Source organism: Dermacentor albipictus, chromosome 7 (assembly GCF_038994185.2).
Source record: "Dermacentor albipictus isolate Rhodes 1998 colony chromosome 7, USDA_Dalb.pri_finalv2, whole genome shotgun sequence".
In the NCBI taxonomy this organism is placed as follows: Eukaryota; Metazoa; Arthropoda; class Arachnida; order Ixodida; family Ixodidae; genus Dermacentor; species Dermacentor albipictus.
The window spans coordinates 11687685-11711817 of record NC_091827.1 but is presented as its reverse complement, the minus strand read 5'-3'; the positions used below and the strand labels follow the sequence as shown (position 1 = coordinate 11711817).

Below are 24133 nucleotides of genomic sequence, written 5' to 3'. Positions count from 1 at the left end.
TGGACAAGCGCATGACAGAAGCGCGGGAAGAACGTTGCCAAGAACAAGTAAACAAGTAAATATAATGTAGCGTTCCTAACTAGAACGGCAACAGAAATGACATCATCTAAGTGAGACGGGTGTCGTCCGCCATTTTATTCCAACTTCTTCCTCCTCACTTCTCCCCTGGCACCTTCCTTCGTCTTCTTTCATGCGTCCAGCGCAGACCGCTTCACTCTTCCGGATTTCTTTTAATTACACCTCCTGGGGTAATACTTGAATACGTTTCCAATAGCGGCGCACTCCGTTTGGCCCGAGGCTCCGGTGTACCAGACATTCTTCAATATTCCATGCTGGCATGCAGTCTTAATAACTTGAAATGGTCCGCAATATTTTGAATTTGAGGGCACAGCTCCTTTCCTTACAAGGACATAGTCTCCAGGCTGTATGTCCGGTATCTCGCTACTGTGCCTTTTATCAAAGTTTCGCTTCATGCGGCGCTTGTAGATCTCCTGTTCTTTGACAGTTTTCCTTACTTCTGCAAGTTCGAGGTTCTCTAGGAGACCTAGCTCACGATCTGCAGGAAGTATGGGCGCTGTACCTGAAGTTACAAAATGAGGGCTGCAGCCTAAACTCGTGGTGTATGATCTGTTGTGATGCTTCACAGCGGCCTCGAGACAGCACTTCCAGCCACCGGCAAAGTCTGGATACATCTTCAGATACTGTTTGATGTCTCGTATGGCACGTTCCGCTAGGCCGTTTGCTGCCGGGTGGTATGGAGAAGAATACCTTATCATGATGCCGTGCTCCTGGGCCCACTTTGATTATTTGGCACTCCGAAAAGCCGGCCCGTTGTCGCAGACGAGCGTCTTTGTGTGTTTAAAACACTCAGCTTTGAGGAGGTCTATTACGCTGTTTGCGTCTTCTTTGCCAGCTTTAGCCGCAATCGTCCGTGTGCACTCATCTATGGAGAGCAAGAAAGCTTGCGTTCGCTTGACTCCTTCCCCCTTCTTTTTGAGCTCCGCGAAGTCCAAATGAATTACTTCGAACGGGATGCTTGAATATTCAGGGTTTGTCATAACGTCTGTCGATTGCTTGAATTTAACTTTGTTCACCTGGCAGAGGTGGCATGTGCGGATGTAATGGCTGATGTCGTTTTTCATGCCCGGCCATGTGAATCTCATGAGCAATTTCTTATAAGTGCGCCAGAAGCCATCATGTCCACCCGATTCAGGGGTGTCGTGGTATAGATGAAGAATCCTTGGAATCATAGTTGGTGGTACGTGATACCTTCCATTGATAAACTGGAGCTCTTCTGTACCTTCCCATAGCTTAATATGATTGATTGTATCTGGATTATTGCTTGATTCCTGTACAAGTAATCTTGATAGTGCGTCAGCGTCAGTGAGGAGTGGGCCAGGACGGTGCGAAATTACGAAATCAAATTGTTGCAGATAGTTCACCCATCTAGCAATGCGGCCTCTTGGCTGGGCCATGCTCAGAAGTTGAGTCAATGCTTGATGGTCCGTGAAAAGTATGAATTTGGCACCTTCCAGGTAAGTACGAAAGTACTGCACAGCTTTTAAGACGGCCAGAGCTTCCTTTTCTGTGGTACAGTAATTGATTTCGGCGGGTTTCAGGGTATAGCTGTAGTACCCCACGACGTAGTGTTTGGTTTGATCAGCTTGTTTGGATGGCTTCTGGTATAGAACTGCACCGGTAGCATAATGTGATGCGTCCGTGTTCAGCACGAAAGGCAAGGAAAAATCCGGTATTCGCAAGATGGGGTCCGACGATATTAGTTTTACAAGCTCACGATAGACAGCTTCGCACTTCTCGTCCCAATGAAAAGGCACGTCTTTCTGAGTTAAACGTGTGAGGCACCTTGTTCTCAGTGCGTAGTCTTTGATAAACGCCCGGAAGTGTCCTGCAAGGCCAAGAAAAACGCGCAGGGAGTGCACATCATAAGGCTTTACCAGCTTGGAGATTCTCTCTACCGATTCTTGCTTGGTGCTTTTAGTCTGTCCATCAAACACCCTGCCAAGAAATACTACGGTATCTTGAAAGAACGCACTTTTCTTGAAGTTGACTTTGAGTTGGGCAAGACTGAGGGCATGAAGAACTTTTGAAAGATGACTACGGTGTTCGTCCTTTGTCTTTGAGTAGATGATGATGTCGTCGATGTACACATTGCAAAATGTGCCCAGGTAAGGTTTCAGAATGTCCGTCATAATCTTCTGAAACCACGCAGGGGAGTTTTTCCAACCAAATGGTAGGCGGTTGTACTCAAACAAGTCAAATGGGGTTATGAACGCGGTGTACTTCTTCGTTTCTTCACTTAGTGGAATCTGCCAAAAGCCCTTGCAGAGATCTATTCGTGAAAACCAATGGCAACCACCGGTTTCGTCAATGATGTCGTCGATTCTCGGCATTGGATAAGGTATCAATTCAGTTTGACGATTGAGAGCCCGGTAGTCTGTGCAGAGGCGGAATGTCCCGTCTTCTTTAGGTGCAATAGTGATAGGAGAAGCAAATGGGGATACAGAAGGCCGGATGATACCTGCGTCTAACATTTCTTGCAACTCCTTTTTCAGCCACACCTTTTTATCTCTGGACATATTATAGGGGGTTCTACGAACCACTGTTTTATCTGCGAGCTCGAAAGGAACGACATGGGATTTCATTGCTGGAGGGCAGCTTCCTATGCATATAAGCTCTGGGTACTTAGTCTTGATGTCTTCGTGGTGAAAAATTAGCCTTGATACACTAGGTTCTTCACCAGGGTCTTCTGTTCTTATCGTGTCTTCGGCCATTACCTTGTCATCCCAATAGAGGTTCATCTTAAGTTTTTTCATGTCTGGACGGGACAAAAGAAAATCGTAGGTGACATTGGGAATGGCCAATACGTCACTGGTAATAGCATTTCCTTGAAATTCAATAGCCAGGGTCACCCATTCGCTATGCATGGTCACTGACCCATCGTAGGCTTGGACACGCAATGTTCTACCAGCGTGCAGACGACTGGCATCCACTCGGGTCTTGTTGATAATAGATACCGAAGCTCCACTGTCAACGAGAGCCTTCACTTCAATGCCATCTACCTTAATGGGGGCGTACAATAAGCTTGACGACACCAAATATACTGTCTCACTGAAGCTCTTTTTCTGGGGCTTGTGATGCACGGTAGACAGATTATGTGGAAGTAGGTTGCCGTGAACTGCGGTAATTGGTTCTTCACCATCCTCACAGTCATGATTTACGCTTCCCAGAGATTTGTTTATGAAGCTGTGTTCACATTCAGTTGACGGCAACGACTCTAGATTGGAATCAAGTTGCTCTGTTCTACCATCTGGCTGTCTTCTCGATGTAATTCTTGGCACTGAGGTCTGTAGAAAGTTCAGAAGGTCATCAAACGTTCTTGGACCTTTGAGCTGGACATGACAACGGATCTCGATACACAACCCTTGCGTTATCAAAGCTACAACAGCAGAAGACGACAGCTTCGGTTCTGCAGAATACAACAGGCGACGCTTCTCAAGACAGTACTCAAGCAGAGAGCCACCTGTATAACTGAACCGCAGTGCCGCATCCCATCTTTCTACTGCGTTGCCTTCGAAAGCCCCTAAATAGTTGCTTTTCCACAGTTCCCAACATGTTGTTCCATAATCCATGAGTTGCACGTCATACCATTTTCTGGCTATACCGCCCAAATAGCGGCGCATATGCAAAATCTTTGTGTCGTCGGAGTGCCACAGATTCTTGTCACAGGCGTACTCGAAAAAACACAGCCAGTAGTGTGCATTTTGCGATTTTCCTTCAAAAACATCTGGTTCAACAATACTTCGTGCTGACTGCTCTCGACTAAGCGCTTGGACGAAAGTTCTCATTATTTCGATCTGTTGTATAATGTTCCTTTGCAGTTCCATAACACTCAAGTCTAGGCTCACCTTCCCGGCAGGCGTTTCCTCTTTGAGGGTGCCACGTCGTATGGGTTCCAGAACGAGTTCGCTCAGTGTCTGCAGTTGTAGATTCACTGTCACCGATCCTGTTTGCACGAGGGCTTGGCGGCTGATTGCAGCTTGTTGCAGTACCACGTTGATCAGCGCGGTAGAACTAACTTCAAGAGGAAGGTCCGTCGCTGGCTCACCGTGCACTTGGTATCGGGTGAACACAACAGACTCTGATGACGCCTGGTCGACGAAAAACGTCACCCGCATCGCTGGTCTTCGAAAACTGTCGACTGCGCCAAAATGTAGCGTTCCTAACTAGAACGGCAACAGAAATGACATCATCTAAGTGAGACGGGTGTCGTCCGCCATTTTATTCCAACTTATTCCTCCTCACTTCTCCCCTGGCACCTTCCTTCGTCTTCTTTCATGCGTCCAGCGCAGACCGCTTCATATAATATAAAGATTTCCAGTATCATTTCTAGAATTACCCCTGGAATAATTATAGAGAAACACACACACACACACATACATATTATTTATATATATCACAGTTGCTTTGGATCCCTCGTTTTCTGCTCTACCAATTTAAGTGCCAAAACTGATTCGTGTTGTTATTTGGGAAGTTGCGTAACGATGCGTGGTCACCAGTCCCCTACAACCAAGTAGAGCGCAGGAGTCTGTGGTCCTAGATGTACTGCGCCTACCGCGGAAGGTTAGGAACACACCCACACTAGCACAGCAGAGAAGTGGCTACGTCAGGTGGCTCGACTGATAACTGTAGAAGCGTCACTCAAAACACAAGGAATTATTCTGCACTTCTGGCGGCGTTTTCTCTATTTCCTTTTTAAATAAAGAGATGTTGATACCCAAATATTTTAACAAACAACGTTTAAATTTGTTCATTTTCATGTTACCTAACTGTTTGGCTGTTGCCTTGGGTTTCTCATTTAGTAGATCGCTTAATTTTTCAACTCCTTGCGTCTCTTCATTCCAGTAGCCAATTTAGCACGAAAAGTGCTGTAAAATTAGGGAAAAGGCAGACGAGGTAACTGGTGACAATCATATGCCTTATGGTTTTAACGGGTATTGCAGGGGCTGATAGTGGACGCTGTTTCAATTTATATTATTTTCCACCTTATCTAACCCATATCGCAGGTATATGCTTCCGATGATCTGCCAGCGTCGCGGCGAGCCGTCACTCGAAGAAATAATGAAGCTAGAGGAAAAGTTCAACGCAACTGGCATTTTCTCCGTCTGCAACTCGCCCTACGAGCATACAGACCAGATAACAACGAATTGAGTCCCTTTCCTGGTCACTGGATCAGTCTAAACAAAGAAGGTTGAATTACCAAAGCAACAGCGATGCACCTGATCCTTGAATAGATGGTGACAACTGAACTCATCACTATTTAATCGCGCAGGCACCGAATCGAGGAGAAAACTGGCCTTCACTCCCCGGTAGATGCCGATAAGTACCGTCATCCAAAAGAAGTAAAAAAAAATTTACGACCATTCCACTCCATGAAGACGGAATGGCAGCGAGAGCTGACGACAGTGAAAGCTGTCCAAGTAAAAGCAAAGTGTTAAACCTCCGCCGTGGGTCGGCCCGACGGTAGCGCAATGGCGGACCGACTCACGTACGGAGGGGAAGCAGGCATTAAGTAAGCACTCCCCATACGTTGACCGATCCCGAAGATAGTGCAATATCGGGCCCACCCACGGCGGAGGGGAAGCAGGTGTTAAGCCCTCCCCATACGTGGGCGGATACCGAAGATAATGAAATACCGGGTCCACCCGCGGCGGCGGTGAAGCAGGTGTTAAGCGCTCTCCGTACGTGGGCCGATCCCGAAGATAGTGCAAAGCCGGGCCCGCCCGCGGATGAGTTGAAGCCGGTGTTAAGCGCTCCCCCATACGTGGGCCGATGCCGAAGTTAGTGCAATACCGGGTCCACCCGCGACGGCGGTGAATCAGGTGTTAAGCGCTCCCCATACGTTGGCCGATCCCGAAGTTAGTGCAATACCGGGTCCATCCACGGCGGCGGTGAATCAGGTGTTAAGCGCTCCCCATACGTGGGCCGATCCCGAAGTTAGTGCAATACCGGGCCCACCTGCGGCGGTGGGGAAGCAGGTGTTAAGCGCTCCGCATACGTGAGTCGATTCCTAAGCTAGTGCTATACCGGGCCCACCCGCGGTGGAGGTGAAGCAGGCATTGAGCGCTTCGCATAAGTGAGTCCATCCAAAGGTAGTGCAATGTCAGGCCGAGCCGCGGCGGACGTGTAGCAGGTGTTAACCAGTCCCCATACGTGGTCCCATCCCGAAGATTTCGAAGAGTGCATTACAGGTTCCCGAGCCCACATGGGTAAGTGCCACTGAGCTTGGATCCCTTTTGCACTATCACCAGGATCGGCCCACATGATAACATTTTCTTTTGCTGGATGGTGAAAAAAGTACGTAAAGTTAGTGATATACAGCTCTCACTGTAAAGGGCAGCAAAATGTTTACCGCCGTTTAGATCAATTTGCCAGCGCTTTAGGAATGTGTGTGAGGAGTGGTGGCGTGGGCCTGGGCGTGGAGGGGGGCGGTTCCACCCCCCCCCCTCCTGGGTACGTGCCTGTGGGCAGCATCTGTGCTAAGGTAAAAAAGCAGACAGATAACAGAAAAAAGTTGCAGCGCAGCGTAAACACAAAAGCCCTTTTATTTGATGCTTTACTACTGTGGCATATCAGCTTCCCCTACCGTGTGGGAATGCCCACGTTAGCCATGCGGGTCGTTGGAACAATGTTCGCTCAAGAGAGCAGTAGCGAAAGATGGAAAGCGAGGATAACTATTCTCATTTGGCGGCCCATTGTGTATCATGTGGATGGGTCCCATTGAGCTAGAAAAGCATAAAATAAGCAGAAACAACTATACTCGGAGCCTACGATATTAGAAAAGCGGGACACGTATGTGTCAGGGAACCTTTTTTTAAATTTTCAATGATGCTGAAACTAAGTTCTTTCTGAGTATGTGCCAGTACACATAGAAAGGGTGCTAGTAGTTAAGTCCTGCTAGCTAAAGAAGGAAACGAAAAACGACAAAATAATCACAGTAAAAATGAAAACACGAATGTAAAGCGAACTTTGCAAGAAGCTTTGCATTCGGGTGATGCAAACTTGCGACAACTCAAGTGAATTATGCATTCAGGGGTTATAAAGGAATTGTGTACAGCGGGATTAGAGTCGTCACATTATCTGGGTTTGCGAGGTGACGTATGACGAGCATAAGTTTTGGGTGGCTATCAGTTGCGTTCTTCTCTATCACTTCTTTGTTTTAACCGCTCGCCATGAGCCCATACCCATTGTAAGTTTGAGCTTTGCTATGCGTAGCTGGAGCTAGTTGCAAGTTAACGCCCGTCCCGTTTACTTTTTCCTTCGTGTAAGGCTTTGCACTGCCGTACACGTAATAACTACTTACCGACCAGCCACGTTGTCCGTTCGGTTTTCCATATTATAAGCAGTGATCAGCGGCCTTATGCCTAGCACAGCTATATAAGTGTGATTGTCCTGCGCAGCCTCTAAATGTTATGCTGACGCCTGGTCACTTTCACGCCCTTATCAATATTAACGGCAAAGTTTATTTGAATGTCTGTTGACTATAGTTGCAAGACTTACCCACAGTCAACTGAAAACCTTGTAACAGTCGTTATGCTTCTTAAAAAAACTCCCTAATAATATACTATCGCCAATTGGCCATTGATATTTATTTGAAACATGTTCTTAGACTTCAAACTGCCTACCAAGAATCTATAAACATTTTTCTGTAGTCCTGTTAGTAAGAATATTCGAACAGAAACGTATTTATAAATTTTCTGCAAGCGTACCAAATAAAAACTTACTAATGTTTTCTTTAGATACCTAATTAATAGTCTGTCAAAAATTGACTTCTCCCTTTGAATTAAAGCATGGTAGAGACTTGCTGTCGGCACCCATTTCTAGCAGTATGCAAACACTAGTTTACGCACCATTGTCAGTTCTTCAACTATTTCTAGCCCGCTGCCAATATTTTTGATTTAGACACACCAAATACATTATCCGCAATCGGTCACAGTATTTCAATTTCAATGTGCAGAACTCCGCTTCTAAATTTGTACTGACCTTGACAGTTACAGCTTCATAATCATTCAGGGTACCACAATATCAACACTAGATAGCTTCGTAGAATGCTCTAAGCCACAATTATTCAGTCTTCATTTTTGCACCCATTACGTGGGGCCCCCTCGCAGGTATTTAAATTGGTCTGAAGACAGTATTCATTAATTACCTAAGAATTTAACACTCTGTGCAGCCGAAGGTACAGTCGACCAAAAAAGTTTACGGACCACGGGATCTCAGAAAATTCAAAATATACGAGCAGCCTTTAAAAGCAGCCAGTGAAATTGGGCATCGTAATGTTGTTCGCATATGCCACAAAAGGCTGGAAATGGGAATAACAGGCTGCGTCTTGAGACTGAGGAGATATTCAGCTTTTTGTCAGATCTCTTGGTCCGTAAACTTTTTTGGTCGACTGTACATAGTACGGAAGAAGCCGCACTAAAGTGTGTGACAACTGGAAACATTGCGAACAATGCATCACATATATATTACATTATTTCATCCCTCCAACTAGGGAACGAGATAAACGGATGTGCGGTGATGCGAAGATGAAGCTTCAACAATTTGGCTGTTGGTTGTACTATAGCTGTACTAAATATATGTTTCGTCACGTAAGCTTGTTGCTGTTAGAAGCTGGGCGTTATATGTAAAAAAAAAAACGTAGGTATGTGTGCTAGAAGAGAAACTTGGTCGTGTTGATGGTGATTTATGTTTGGGAAATTAACAGCGCCAAACAGACAAGGACGAAGGAAAAGAAAAACACGACACTGGCGTTGACTCACAACTGAACTTTATTTTGAGGAAAGGGGAATATATATACACCAGCCAACACAGGCCAACATGTCAATAACCAAGCGACTGTGCATGCGCATTAGGAGCCATCCGGTGTATATAAACGCGACTTTCTTCAAAATAAACCTCAGTTGTGACTCGTGAGCTCAGTGCAAGTCTCATGTTGTTTTTCTTTGTCCTTGTCTGTTTTGCGCTGTTAATTTCGCGAACATGAATAGTTATGTGTGCATTGCCATTCGAGACTTAGGGGTGTGCCTTGAACAAGTAAGGCGAACGTGGTCGTCGAGTCAGTCGTTTAGTGGGGTTAGTTGCTTAAAAACCCTTTGAGATCGCTGATGTTGCGTATGTGAGGTGCATGGGCGCACGCTTACTTCACATATTTTGTTATTTTACGCCAAAGCTTTGAAACGTGGGGAAAAAAGCGCAGGGGCTTGGCAACTTGGATATGCTGCTGTCTAAGACGAAGGACATATTAAAGTTCGCATGTACATTATTAGAGCAGTATTATATATTGGTTAAATATTTTCGGCTAATTAGCACATTAAATGTCTCAGAAGAACTGCCCTCGTTTGTGGAAGATTTGTGCTGAATAAACACGGTCGGTCCCGTCCTCAGATTTCGTGGCCTTATATGTTACAACTGTTCCCATGTTAGCGGGCAAACTCAGTAAATATTAGGCACTTCGGAGACCACTGCTTTGCAGTGCGTTAGCGGAGTCGTTATTGGCAAGCAGATGCACCACTTTCCGAACTTGCTGACTAAGCTAATAGCTCGGCACAATAGAGTGCTAACCGAGATAACTATATTTCCGCCTTAGCCTCTTTGTTAGACGTGTAAATCAATTCATGTGAAAGGTTGTTTTCGTTCCTAAAAGTACCTCACGTTTGCGTTATTCATGTGAGACGTTCGTTTTCTTTGTATGAAATTAAGGAAATATCGGGATTTTGATTTATTTTCAAGTGCCAGCTTTCTAAAATATATTTTCTTGTATATACGCCTCAACAAGGTTGCTATTCTAACAGAATAGCCGTATCGGTTGGCACAGCTCAAAGGTGCGTGTTTGAATACATAATTTAGCCTAGTCCGCAAGCATTTCAGAAACTGCTTTTCACTGAGATCATTATACTCCCATTTTATGAAGCTCTATGGGCCCGTTATGTTCTAGAGCTATGTTTTGTATATATTTGCAGGTGCATCGATGCTAATACAGCAAGTGGGAACCACGTGTAAGTGGAGCGAACCTTAATGCAAATTCTGCGGCGGCATTTACACGACTTCACAATAATAGATCCTACTTGGCGGGTAACGTCTCAGCCGTTTAAACTTTCGTTTAGCGCTATGCATATTTTACTTTTACGTGGTGCAGTTAGTTGATGCTCCTCCGTGAGCTGCTTTGTAGTAGCTTAGAATTCTGTTAATTTTTGCAAGAAGCACTACCTTGCGGATTTATAATAAGAGTAACCATCAAAATATCTCATACTCATAAAACTATCTGTAAAAAACTTCTACGTATACTAAATCTTAGCAGAATATCATGTGCTTTGACCGTTATTGAAGTACTGCACCTGGGTGACTTTAACAAATGTTTATTGGGCAACGTTGGAGCATCCCTAAACAATCAAATGCACGCCGAGCAACGCTAGAGTTGCATTATTTTGTTTACCCACATACAATGACCGAGAACATATATTTATGAAATTGGGCTGCGGAGATTGAGGTCGGGGGTGGAATCTGGCTGCGACGGACACAATTAAATGGAAACTTAATGTGAAAACGCTCGTGTACATTGATTCAGCTGCGTATTGAAGAACGTCAGGTGTTGAAAATGAATCAGGAGTTTCCGTTACGGCGCTCCTCATATTCAGGTCGAATGTTTAGAGCGTAAGACTATAATTTAGCCTCATTATTCTACATATTTATGGAACATTGATTTTAGACTACAGTAACAACTAATGATCAAATTCACATTTCGCAGCTAGTATGCGTCCATGGTACAAAAAATTACTGCTAAATCGACAGAAAGATATAAGGTACCTCAGCTAAATTGCGCCACAGTTTTACTAAAGCAGGTGCGTGCTACTCAATTTATGCAGCTTTGCTAATTGTTTTCTATTATGTCTTGAAGCGGATTGACTAATAAAAAAAGATTATTTAGAGACGCTTCTCATTATTCACTGCTACGTAAAGAAACTCGGCTTGAAACATACTCGACTGCATTGAAACAAATGTTCCCATTTCATACGCTATACTGTGTGCACGCCCACAACCAATAAAGACTACAACACCTCTTGTGGGTGTGCGGGTGGCATTTCTAATGAAATTGCGATAACTTTGCAAGTAAATGTGCCACGTTAGTGTGATTGCGCGGAACATCCCTAGCGTCCTGAACTATGTTTGGAACAAGCGACCGCAGTTGAACACAGAAATGTATACGAAAGAGCCTCAAGAGAGCGATAGATTTACTGTAAGGGTCTTGGCCCCCTGTTTTGAAGAGGGCTTGACAAGCGGGGCAGCATAGATACGATATAATGAGACAGCAATGGTACTGGACCATATGGTTTTTTCTTTTCGGCATAAAGAAGTACTTTTTAGAGAAAAATTTAGCAGGTGCCTAGTTCGGTGCGGTGAGTAGTGTGTACGGTGTACTCTGGTTTCTGTCGGCCGTGTCTGCGGTACTTGAGAGCAACTGCTTTGCATGAAGCGATTCTCGGCGAAAACGCACCCTGCTCCACCATGTGCCCGGATGTGAGTTTTGTATAAACAAGAACAACGTTCCTCTCAAATCTTCACCAGGACCCTTCAAGAAACCTGGTTACACAGTTGAATTTAGAAAGCGCCATGTAGAGAACGTTTTACCACAAGAATTTTCAGAATTGGTTCAACACTATAGGATATAAGAGAGTACAAAATATCGCATCTGCTTGCTGTCAAAAGGCCAAATTCACTGCCAACGCAGACACCCTCGCCCTTTGCCTCGACTAGTGTGAGCAAGCTGCCTTTCTTGTCTGCCATCCCCGATACCGGATCCGAGCCACCCGGTCACGTTCATGTGACGGGAATTTAGAAATTTGAAGAAAAACGCAGTAAGGAAGAATTACTTGACGAAAATTGTTCTTCGGGCGAGTTGATTTATATCTTATACTTCAAACTCAAGCGAGATAACCGGTAGGATACTTTAAACCGGCAGACACAAAGAAAATACACCCGCATTAAATCAACGTGCAAATGGACCAGTACCAATGTGCGTAGCTCACGTAAATGGTTTTGAATGCATACTAAAGAACCCAACATGGCTAAAATTGAGAAGGAAGCTTGCTCTAGCGCATCTGTCGGGGCTTTGGAGTGTTAACCACGAATTATAATCATCATTATTCACTGAGTGCCTAAGCGCGCAAGCGCGAAACTCATTGAGTGTAAAATGTCTTACTTCAGAACCTTTGTTTCTTTCTTCTTTTTTTTTAGTAGGTGAAACGGCGAAAACCATAGCGACTACAGTTGTGGAGAGCAAACGTGAAAGTACGAGTAAGTATTGCTTGCAGAAATATTTCTTGAAAAGGGGGAACACCGAAATTTATGATGTCGTATTATAGTCGCGCTTTAGATGCGCTCAGTGTATGCTCCGTACATTTGGTGCTGTCATGCGGCGCTAAGCCCACTACTTAAGTATCACTGCATATTTGTTTTTGTAGCCGTAATGGGCTTCGCTTCTGAGTGCGTGAGTGCGCATTGATGTCCTTTCTTTTTCGTAAATGTGTGACTTCCGCAAAAACAGGCGACGGTGCTACAGTATTCAGTGCACTGGGCTTGAAGTTGAACGCGGATATCGTTTTTGCGGGCTTTCTATACAACCTAATTATCGTAATACGGAATGTAATCACGAAAGGTATGGCGGTGCCCTTTCGCTGCCAAGAAAAATGTCTAAATTTAATTTTGACGTTTGTTGATCCGAAGCTTTTGCGACTATCTTAACGACGCAAGGTATCGGGTGTTGTTTCTGACATGCAGTCACATTTTCTGTACAAGTCAAAGCACTGGTAGAGCAAATCAGTTGCTTTCCTAACATTTTGACCGATTTCCTGGTGTTATGCCAGGAGGCGCGTCGTCTATACGCGCTCTTCAGGAAAAAAAAATTGCATGCTCTTCTCCAGCGTATTGTAGCATATCACGTACCTCGCACTCTCAGAACAAAACGCTCTATCGATTGTGAACCATAGATTCTGGCCTCTGCTTGGGCATTGCTCGGGCGTCTGCAAAAAGCTTGGTGACATCGATGACTGATCAGCTACTTCACCAGGAACTAAGGCTTCTTCGGACTTTTTCGCAATTTTTAGTGCGTTAGCGTTAGGAGGGTCAAAGTGAAAAGGACGTGTGTGGGAAGTGTGCGAAGCAAGTCGCGTGATATCTATCTATGGGTATACATATGTATAATGCAAAAGGCAGTGTCACCGTCACCACCGTGAGTCACAATTTGTTCCTCGAAGAGGCAGGAAATGCGTCGAGTGAGCTCCTGAACAACACTTTGCAAAGCGGCGAACGCGCTTTAAATCATGGAATCGGGACCTCAAAGAGCTACAAAATTATTGCTAACGCGTTTGGCTCGTATTTATCACTAAATCCTCCCTGAATTTTTCACTAGGCACTCAAAACACCAGTTAACCGTTTGCGAGACATTTAACGAACGTGAGAATGCGAAGGTGCATGAATTTACAAAGCCACACAGAAACCAAGTTCTGGCGTCGGAGTTCTGTTGAACAGATGCTTCGCGTGTTTCATGACTTTCTGCATTCCTGATGTGCTGGCTTCTTTACCGAAAATTGCTTGTCATAGTGCCAGCTAGTTCACACAATGACAGTATTTAACATTACCACATAATTTAGTTTTGTGGAAATGGTGCATATAAGTTCGCACATGTGGATGCTGCAGCGATCAAATCTTTATGGCAGCATTTTAATGTTATAATGTTAAGCGTTTTTAATGTTATAGTGAATTTAATGTTATAGTGCAGAATTTCGATCAACCCTCTGTGCAATAGTGATGTTTACATGCGTACAAAGAGAGCCATGCCAATCAGCACATCTTAGCGATTGTTATGTGCCGCTCTTTTGTGTCAAAAACATAATTCTCTTTGGCGCAGAGAATAATGCTTTAGTATACGCTAGAAAAAGACTTGCATCAGCAAGAAAATTCTGGTATCATGCTCCATCGAATGCCAAGTGATTGGGTTGCAGGACTGATACTGCTATGTCAAGACGCACTGGGACTCATGGAAACAATAAAATTTTGCTGCCGTCTGTCAGAAAGCTACGCAAGGCCATGTTTTTGCAAACGAAATCTGTGATTGTACCACAAGAGAGCGGCGTTTGCCCCTCTTGTAATAAATATAAGGATGAAAAGGCTACACATATAGTAAGTGTAACGATCCTCATTGTATTTGACTAGGGTTGCCTTATGTACCGTTTTATCACTGCTGCTCATCAAGCCAAACTGTTTACACGCACGTTTTGCGATTAGCATTCTTAGGATACTTCATGCAATTTCCGGTCTTTGTCCACCACCTTTCTCTCTGTGTCTGTAATTGTTTTCCCGCCAAACTGGGTCTCCGTAAGGTAAATAGGTTCACCACAAGACGACAGTGGTTAAGGAGTCGGGTTTCAAACCGACTGTCGCACCAACGTCGGTCGTCAGGTAGGTGCCACTAGGTGCGCGCCTATCTTCAACAAAATGAAAAAAATATTTTTAAAATCTCCCCCGGAACTGGGCAGAATCAAACTCGTGTCACGTATACTCAGGCAACCTCGTCTTAATATATACGCTCACATGCGCGACGCGCGGACTTCGAGGCGGCGCCACCAGATGGCGCAGCATGTGCAAAGAAATGTACGAGAAAGCATGCTGGCTGCATGCGCGCTTCGTACGTGACGCGTTTCGGCAGTGGTAGCACGCGACGTGTTGCTACGTCGGTTCAGTGCTAATCGCATTCAAGTCGACACTCATCGTGACATGCGTTCGGTCAGAATTTACAAAAATACTAGGTGAACTGTTCTTTCAACATTGCACAACTATGTTCGAAATTATTTCGTCAACGTGAAGGTTTCTGAAACAGTCACAAACACTCCCACAAGTGATTCTCGTATGTTTTCTTTTACCCCATCTCGGTAGAGTAGCAGCTGCGGTTTATATGTGGCGTCTACGACCGCTTGCTGACTCTTGCAATAGTTATCGCAGCAAGGAAACGTTGCTCTTACAATAGGAACGTTGCCAAGTTACTCGCTGTTACGGGGCGGACAAGCTTTCCGCATGCGACCTGTTATAGCTGCGTAGATGTTTTCAGCACGGCAATAAGCTTTCCTTATTATAAAAGCTAACCCCTTAATAAAGAATTTAATCAAGTTATTTTATTGAATACGCCATAGAACTGCAATACTAGACTATACTTCAATAAAGAAACTCATGAAATGTGGTTTCCAATGACATAAATTTAAAAAAATTCATTTTACTTTACGAACTTTACTGAAAAATGCAGCAAACAATAACAGTGCAATACTGGCAATAATAAACAAAAAAAGAGGAAAGAATATTGAAAAATAATCAAAATACCTTGCTAGAATTTTCTACAGTTGATGAAATTTGTAATGTTCTAGCTTAAATATTTTGTGCAAAAATACATTTTTTTTTGTAGGAATTGCGTCTTTCTGCATTAAGTGCCACAAATATTGGACAGGAATTCGCAATACGCTGGGAGTCGGGCAAAAAATTGCCCCTCTATGTTGCATGTACGTCATGAATAAGATGTGGAACGTTGCAAGCATCTGCATGGCAAAATAATCGGCCCCAAAATATTACCCGGCCATCAAAATCCAGTAAATGCAACTCGCTTCCGAACAGCTGATGACTGTCAGGGATGACTTTGTGAGTCTCCACCACCCGAATTAAAATTCCGTCATATCATATCATTTTTTTTAGACTCCTGTTAGTAGCATCGAAATAACCAATTTGTGGGCGCAAAAGAATCGCGTGACGACGTTGTCGGCGCTACAGCCCGTGGCTACTGGAGAGCTGCCATTTTCCCAATCTCACGATGCGTGCGCAGTTCTGTGCACTATTGTCAAAACATTTACTTCCTCCTTGCCAAGTAGTAAACTACTCAGAAAGTGAAAGTTTGCCCGTTTGCCCGCGTTGTCGCCCAAGGGGGGGGGGGAGGGGGGGCGTAGAATGTGAGCACAGTGCTCGTAAGTCGCCGTCGCGCATGCGTCATCAATTGCTATGGGAAGCAAGCAACTGAACATGGCAGCGCTCTGCAGCTGTGCGTACTTGGACAACCCTCTTTGTCAGCCTTCAACGTAGCTTACGCCATAGCTGGCACTCACGTAAAGCCGCGAGAAGCAGTTAATGGTGCTGATAAAATAGTGAACACAATGAAAGCAGGTAAACAATCTTCAAAGATGCGGCTGAATCGGAAACCTTTTAAGTATTGTTTGGTGGACAATCGTGGTCTTGCCTATATAATATATATCATCATCATCAGCCTGGTTACGCCCACTGCAGGGCAAAGGCCTCTCCCATATTTCTCCAACAACCCCGGTCATGTACTAATTGTGGCCATGCCGTCCCTGCAAATTTCTTAATCTCATCCGCCCACCTAACTTTCTGCCGTCCCCTGCTACGCTTCCCTTCCCTTGGAATCCAGTCCGTAACCCTTAATGACCATCGGTTATCTTCCCTCCTCATTACATGTCCTGCCCATGCCCATTTCTTTTTCTTGATTTCAACTAAGATGTCATTAACTCGCGTTTGTTCCCTCACCCAATCTGCTCTTTTCTTATCCCTTAACGTTACACCTATAATTCTTCTTTCCATAGCTCGTTGCGTCGTCCTCAATTTGAGTAGAACCCTTTTCGTAAGCCTCCAGGTTTCTGCCCCGTAGGTGAGTACTGGTAAGACACAGCTATTATACACTTTTCTTTTGAGGGATAATGGCAACCTGCTGTTCATGATCTGAGAATGCCTGCCAAACGCACCCCAGCCCATTCTTATTCTTCTGATTATTTCTGTCTCATGATCCGGATCCGCAGTCACTACCTGCCCTAAGTAGATGTATTCCCTTACGACTTCCAGTGCCTTGCTGCCTATTGTAAACTGCTGTTCTCTTCCGAGACTGTTTAAACATTACTTTAGTTTTCTGCAGATTAATTTTTAGACCCACTCTTCTGCTTTGCCTCTCCAGGTCAGTGAGCATGTATTGCAGTTGGTCCCCTGAGTTACTAAGCAAGGCAATATCATCAGCGAATCGCAAGTTACTAAGGTATTCTCCATTAACTTTTATCCCCATTTCTTCCCAATCCAGGTCTCTGAATACCTCCTGTAAACACGCTGTGAATAGCATTGGAGAGATCGTATCTCCCTGCCTGACGCCTTTCTTTATTGGGATTTTGTTGCTTTCTTTATGGAGGACTACGGTGGCTGTGGAGCCGCTATAGATATTTTTCAGTATTTTTACATATGGCTCGTCTACACCCTGATTCCGTAATGCCTCCATGACTGCTGAGGTTTCGACAGAATCAAATGCTTTCTCGTAATCAATGAAGGCTATATATAAGGGTTGGTTGTATTACGCACATTTCTCTATCACCTGATTGATAGTGTGAATATGATCTATTGTTGAGTAGCCTTTACGGAATCCTGCCTGGTCCTTTGCTTGACAGAAGTCTAAGGTGTTCCTGATTCTATTTGCGATTACCTTAGTAAATAGTTTGTAGGCAGCGGACAGTAAGCTGATCGGTCTATAATTTTTCAAGTCTTTGACATCCCCTTTCTTATGGATTAGGATTATGTTAGCGTTTTTCCAAGATTCCGGTAGGCTCGACGTTATGAGGCATTGCGTATACAGGGTGGTCAGTTTCTGTAGAACAATCTGCCCACCATCCTTCAGTAAATCTGCTGTTATCTGATCCTCCCCAGCTGCCTTCCCCCTTTGCATATCTCCCAAGGCTTTCTTTACTTCTTCCGGCGTTACCTGTGGGATTTCGAATTCCTCTAGACTATTTTCTCTTTCATTATTGTCGTGGGTGGCACTGGTACTGTATAAATCTCTATAGAACTCCTCAGCCACTTGTACTATCTCATCCATATTAGTAATGATATTGCCGGCTTTGTCTCTTAACGCATACATCTGATTCTTGCCAATTCCTAGTTTCTTCTTCACTGTTTTTAGGCTTCCTCCGTTCCTGAGAGCATGTTCAATTCTATCCATATTATACTTCCTGATGTCAGCTGTCTTACGCTTGTTGATTAACTTCGAAAGTTCTGCCAGTTCTATTCTAGCTGTAGGGTTAGAGGCTTTCATACATTGGCGTTTCTTGATGAGATCTCTCGTCTCCTGCGATAGTTTACTGGTATCCTGCCTAACAGAGTTACCACCGACTTCCATTGCACACTCCTTAATGATGTACACAAGATTGTCGTTCATTGCTTCAACACTAAGGTCCTCTTCCTGAGTTAAAGCCGAATACCTGTTCTGAAGCTTGATCTGGAATTCCTCTATTTTCCCTCTTACCGCTAACTCATTGATCGGCTTCTTATGTACCAGTTTCTTCCGTTCCCTTCTCAGGTCTAGGCTAATTCGAGTTCTTACCATCCTGTGGTCACTGCAGCGCACCTTGCCGAGCACGTCCACATCTTGTATGATGCCAGGGTTAGCGCAGAGTATGAAGTCCATTTCATTTCTAGTCTCGCCGTTCGGGCCCCTCCACGTCCACTTTCGGCTATCCCGCTTGCGGAAGAAGGTATTCATTATCCTCATATTATTCTGTTCCGCAAACTCTACTAATAACTCCCCCCTGATATTCCTAGTGCCTATGCCATATTCCCCCACTGCCTTGTCTCCAGCCTGCTTTTTGCCTACCTTGGCATTAAAGTCACCCATTAGTATAGTGTATTTAGTTTTCACTCTACCCATCGCCGATTCCACGTCTTCATAGAAGCTTTCGACTTCCTGGTCATCATAACTGGATGTAGGGGCGTAGACCTGTACAATCTTCATTTTGTACCTCTTATTAAGTTTCACAACAAGACCTGCCACCCTCTCGTTAATGCTATAGAATTCCTGTATGTTGCCAGCTATATTCTTATTAATCAGGAATCCGACCCCTAGTTCCCTTCTCTCTGCTAAGCCCCGGTAGCACAGGACGTGCCCGCTTTTTAGCACTGTATATGCTTCTTTTGGCCTCCTAACTTCACTGAGCCCTATGATATCCCATTTAATACCCTCTAATTCCTCCAATAGCACTGCTAGACTCGCCTCACTAGATAACGTTCTAGCGTTAAACGTTGCCAGGTTCATATTCCAATGGCGGCCTGTCCGGAGCCAGTGATTCTTAGCACCCTCTGCAGCGTCGCAGGTCTGACCGCCGCCGTGGTCAGTTGCTTCGCAGCTGCTGGAGACTGAGGGGCCGGGTTTGATTGTGTTGTTCATATAGGAGGTTGTGGCCATGTACTGCACCAGGGGGGCCAATCCTGCTCTGGTGAGGGAGTGCGTTACCGGTTCTGGTCACCGGGATCAGGCCACACTCGAGGCCTGTTTATGCAATTTTATCAACACGCGGATTTTTTTTTTTTTGAATCCGGTGGAAAATTGCCGGCACCGGGATTCGAACCACGGAGCTCTTGCACGCGAGGCGGGTGTTCTACCTCTACGCCACCGCTGCACCCATATATAGCTGCAGCGGTGGCGTAGAGGTAGAACACCCGCCTCGCGTGCAAGAGGTCCGTGGTTCGAATCCCGGTGCCGGCAATTTTCCACCGGACAAAAAAAATCCGCGTGTTGATAAAATTGCATAAAACAGGCCTGGAGTGTGGCCTGATCCCGGTGACCAGAACCGGTAACGCACTCCCTCACCAGAGCAGGATTGGCCACCCTGGTGCAATACTTGGCCACAACCTCCTATATGAACAACACAATCAAACCCCGGCCCTCAGTCCCCAGCAGCTGCGAAGCAACTGACCACGGCGGCGGTCAGACCTGCGACGCTGCAGAGGGTGCTAAGAATCACTGGCTCCGGACAGGCCGCCATTGGAATATGAACCTGGCAACGTTTAACGCTAAAACGTTATCTAGTGAGGCGAGTCTAGCAGTGCTATTGGAGGAATTAGAGGGCAGTAAATGGGATATAATAGGGCTCAGTGAAGTTAGGAGGCCAAAAGAAGCATATACAGTGCTAAAAAAAATATATATATATAATATGTATACTTATATATAATGCCTAAATAATATGTATACAGAGTGTTTTAGCGAACACTTTCAAAATGTTTTAAAGGTTGCCTGTGGCAGATAGCTCAATTCTAGTTTATGAGCCAGTCTAGTCGAGCGCCGGACACCACTTTCACAAGAAATTGACATGCAAAATCGACTAATTCATACAAATTTCCTAATTAAGTTTTTATCTAAATACGTTATGGCCCATATTACAATTTACAAATTCTAGCAGTGTACTTCACAAGGCGGATCCACTTGTAACGAATTCTCAGGATGACACCAGTTTCGAGATATAATTCCCGAACTTTGGGGAGAAATGCATTGGCGTTCCAGTTACTTGTGTGTTTCAGTGCATGAAACGACGTTTTCTTAACAAATTAATTGGAACGCCAATGCTTTTCTCCACAATGTTCCGGAATTTATATCTCCAAACAGTCATCTTGAAAATTCGTTTCAAATGGATCCGCCTAGGGAGCTCCATTTCTAGAATTTGTAAATTGCAATATGGGCCATAAGGTAATTAGTTAAAAACCTAATTAGTGATTTTTACGAATTAGTCAATTCTGCATCTCAATTTTTTTAAGTATTGCCCGCCGCTTCGAGTAGACTAGCTCATTAACTAGAATTGTGATATCTGCCACAGGCAACGTTTAAAAATTTTTGAAAGTGTTTGCTGAAACACCTTGTATATAGGCTAGCCCATATATGCCCACTCACAAGCCTATATATATATATATATATTTCTAGCGTAGACAGAAAACAACCGGTGGAATTCGGGTTTTGTTATGTCACATAAGTAAAACCGAGTCAAATGTCCTGACCGGAAAGTATAAATGGTGAATTTGCCAGCTGTGGCCACTAAGCTACGAATATTCATCTTGAGCTTCCGCTAGGCAATTTCTTTTCTGCACCATTTCTCCGGCATGGCCATTTGAATTCTCAGGTGGACAGGGAAAAGATGGAGTTGCTACTTTTAATACATTTACAGCAGCGCTTAGCCCAATCAACAAACACAACGCGAGAAGTTTGTCTGGATCTGTATATACTTGTAGCGCTTGAAGTTTTGATATTCTCTATCGTTCTTTTTTCGCTCAAGGGCCAGAGATGGCCAGAGCGCATCGCTGTGTAGTTTTGTAGCCGCAGCCCTTTTATAGGCTCTGACGCGGGCGATGATGGCGGTGCAAGCGGATCGGATTCAGACAAGGAAAACAAAGGTGAGTATTAGTGCAGCCTCCTCTTAACCAAGATAATTATTGGGACACACGAAGGCTGCACTGAGGCATTTGGATGACTGCAACTGCCAAGATTTTTGGTGAAATGCAGGACTCTCACGGAGTTAACAGCATGAACGTTGTCGTCCAAAGGGTTCAGCATTGTTCGGGACCCTTTTGATTGGTTGCAATGATCGGGTTGTTGGTTTGCTGAGAAACTGTTTGTTCAAAACATGTAAGTTGAAAGCATGCTCATTAGCTTCTACATGAGTATTCTGGGTTCATCGCTTGATTTCTCATGCCATTCGCAGTCAGTGCTGTCTTCTTCTGACGCACTAGCACTCACAAATTAAACAATGAAACCAAGCTGGAATGGCTAATGATAGCGCAGAACTTACGTTCCAGATCATGTTTAATTCAGGGAGTACATGTGCTTGATTGCAGAGTATATTATACACATTATTAAATTTAATAAATACCTCAACATTACCATTGGTTCTAAATTCTGCAGTTTGCAGTTTCCTTGTGCGCGACTGTACATTGCAATCATGAAAGCTTCCCAATGTTATCAAGGCACCTCGTTTTTTACTACCTTTGATACGGCGTTTTGACCGGGTGCTAAATTCAGCCATGGCGCTATCGGCCACTGACTTCTCTGTAGCGGATTCTCCACCGCATATGCTCACCGCTATTTCTGTGTTAAGAACTATAGTTGTGCTGATCAAATTAAGTGGCCTCATTAAAGATTTCACAATCCCCAACATTTTGTTATTTCTCGACAATAGATGGCATGAATGATTTATATAGATGACGAACTCCTGAAATTTTACGACAGTCTATGGTTGTAATAGTGTACGATGTGAGAATACGCTCGGTTGGACTGTCAGCACTAATTTTTGCAGCTTGAATTGAGGTCATGCGAATTGCTAATAAAGGGCTGTGCTACACAATCAAGCATCAAATGCTCACTCGATTGTAGACATTACTTCGAGACGACGTCATTTAGGTTATACTCAAGTTTCTGTAATTAATACAAATGGTATACGTAATCTTATCCCAAAACATGTACGAAATGGTTGTGGAAACTAATCACCGTTTTATGTCGCCCCTTTGTCTTCGTAGTTTGCGCTGTTGTAATTATGGAAATCGCAGCTTTCATGTCAAGCAGTATTAGAGACAATGTTTCAATGTAAAATAAATATCGCGATGAAGAGGTATATATTGCATTTAATTTGAAACACCCAAATTATCACAATTTCATCTTATGCTTGGAATTGCTCCTGCAAATGAAATTGTGAGATATTTCTAATTTCGTGTATGAAATTCAGAATGAGCCAAAGTAAGACAGGCGCAACGAAAAAAAATGAAATTTAGTGTAGTGTTTCATGCGTCAAGGAGGGCTTATTTAAAGAACTTCCATCGAGTTGCTAGCAGCACACACACACACACACACACACACACACACACACACACACACACACACACACACACACGCACGTACGCACGCACGCACGCACGCACACACACACACACACACGCACACACACACACACACACACACACACACACACACACACACACACACACACACACACACACACACACACATTCTGCAATGATTAGCTTGTATTTGGAGTACTATGCGTAATTTCAACATTTCAACAATGCAGAGCAATGCAGTGCAGAGCGAAGATACAGGCGCACGAAGTCTGTAAATGACTTGAGGTTGGCCAGAAGAACTCAAAAGAAAATTCAGCGTCGCATGGACAAACTTGCATCACAAAAATGGAAATCATTCTGCGAATCTTTGGATCCACGAAAACCATTGTCTCACATATGGAGAACTGTTCGTGGTCTCCGTGGAACCCCTCAGCAGCGCCACCCTTTTAAGTCTTTGGCCCTTCACCAACAATGCAGCGAGATTGACGTAGCGGAAGCTTTCTGCAGGAGGATTGCTGGCGAAACTAGTTGCGCTGTAACATCGACGCTCCGCCACTCACCGATTTCACGCGACTCCTGCATGGATAGTCCTTTCTCCATGGACGAGCTCGAAGCTGCACTGGCCTTGTGCAAGCGTTCATCTTCACCAGGCCCCGACGGTATAACCTACCGTGCCCTGTGTAATCTGGGTGATGAGGCTCGAAAAGTGCTCCTGCTCCTATTCAACAGCTCCTGGCGGACAGGTACGGTTCCCCAAGAATGGAAGACCAGTCGCATAATTCCACTGCTCAAGCCTGGCAAGTCGCCTGTAGACATTGCATCATACCGACCAATTGCGCTTGCCAGTTGCATCGGAAAACTAATGGAGAGGATGGTTCTAGCACGGCTAGAATGGTACCTCGAACATTACCAGGTATACCCAGATGCAGTGGCCGGTTTCAGGCGGGACCGTTCTTCCATAGACAACGTTATCGACTTGGTGACGTACGTCGAGCACCAGAAGTCCTGCAAAAGATTATCTGCTGCCCTGTTTCTGGATGTTAAAGGAGCGTACGATAACGTAACGCACGAAGCGATTTTGAACGCGTTAGAGGCAGTAGGACTTGGCGGCAAAGTATATATTTGGATACGTAGCTATCTACATACGAGATCCTTTTTCGTACTTACCGAGGATGGCCCGACCTCCCAGCATTACAGTAACCGTGGGGTGCCTCAGGGCGGAGTACTCAGCCCAACGCTCTTCAGTCTAACACTCATTGGACTCAGCGACATCCTGCCAGGCATTGTTAGGCTCTCCATCTATGCCGACGACATTTGCATTTGGACGTCGGCTGTGACGCGACTGCAGCTTCGCGCGCGGCTTCAAAAGTCAGCTACTTTG

General features: G+C 44.6%; 1 protein-coding gene across 5 annotated transcripts in view; it reads left to right on the top strand.

The window, feature by feature from the left end:
• LOC135904454 (peroxidase-like protein 2) overlaps positions 1–24133 on the top strand; it is a 77980-nt gene that overhangs the window by 30078 nt on the left and 23769 nt on the right. For all 5 annotated transcript variants that reach the window (XM_065435270.1, XM_065435272.1, XM_065435271.1 and 2 more), the window contains exons 8-10: positions 10041–10076; positions 12313–12372; positions 21256–21315. In XM_065435270.1, coding sequence (XP_065291342.1) covers positions 10041–10076; positions 12313–12372; positions 21256–21315 — 156 coding nt within the window. The remainder of the gene's footprint in view (positions 1–10040; positions 10077–12312; positions 12373–21255; positions 21316–24133) is intronic.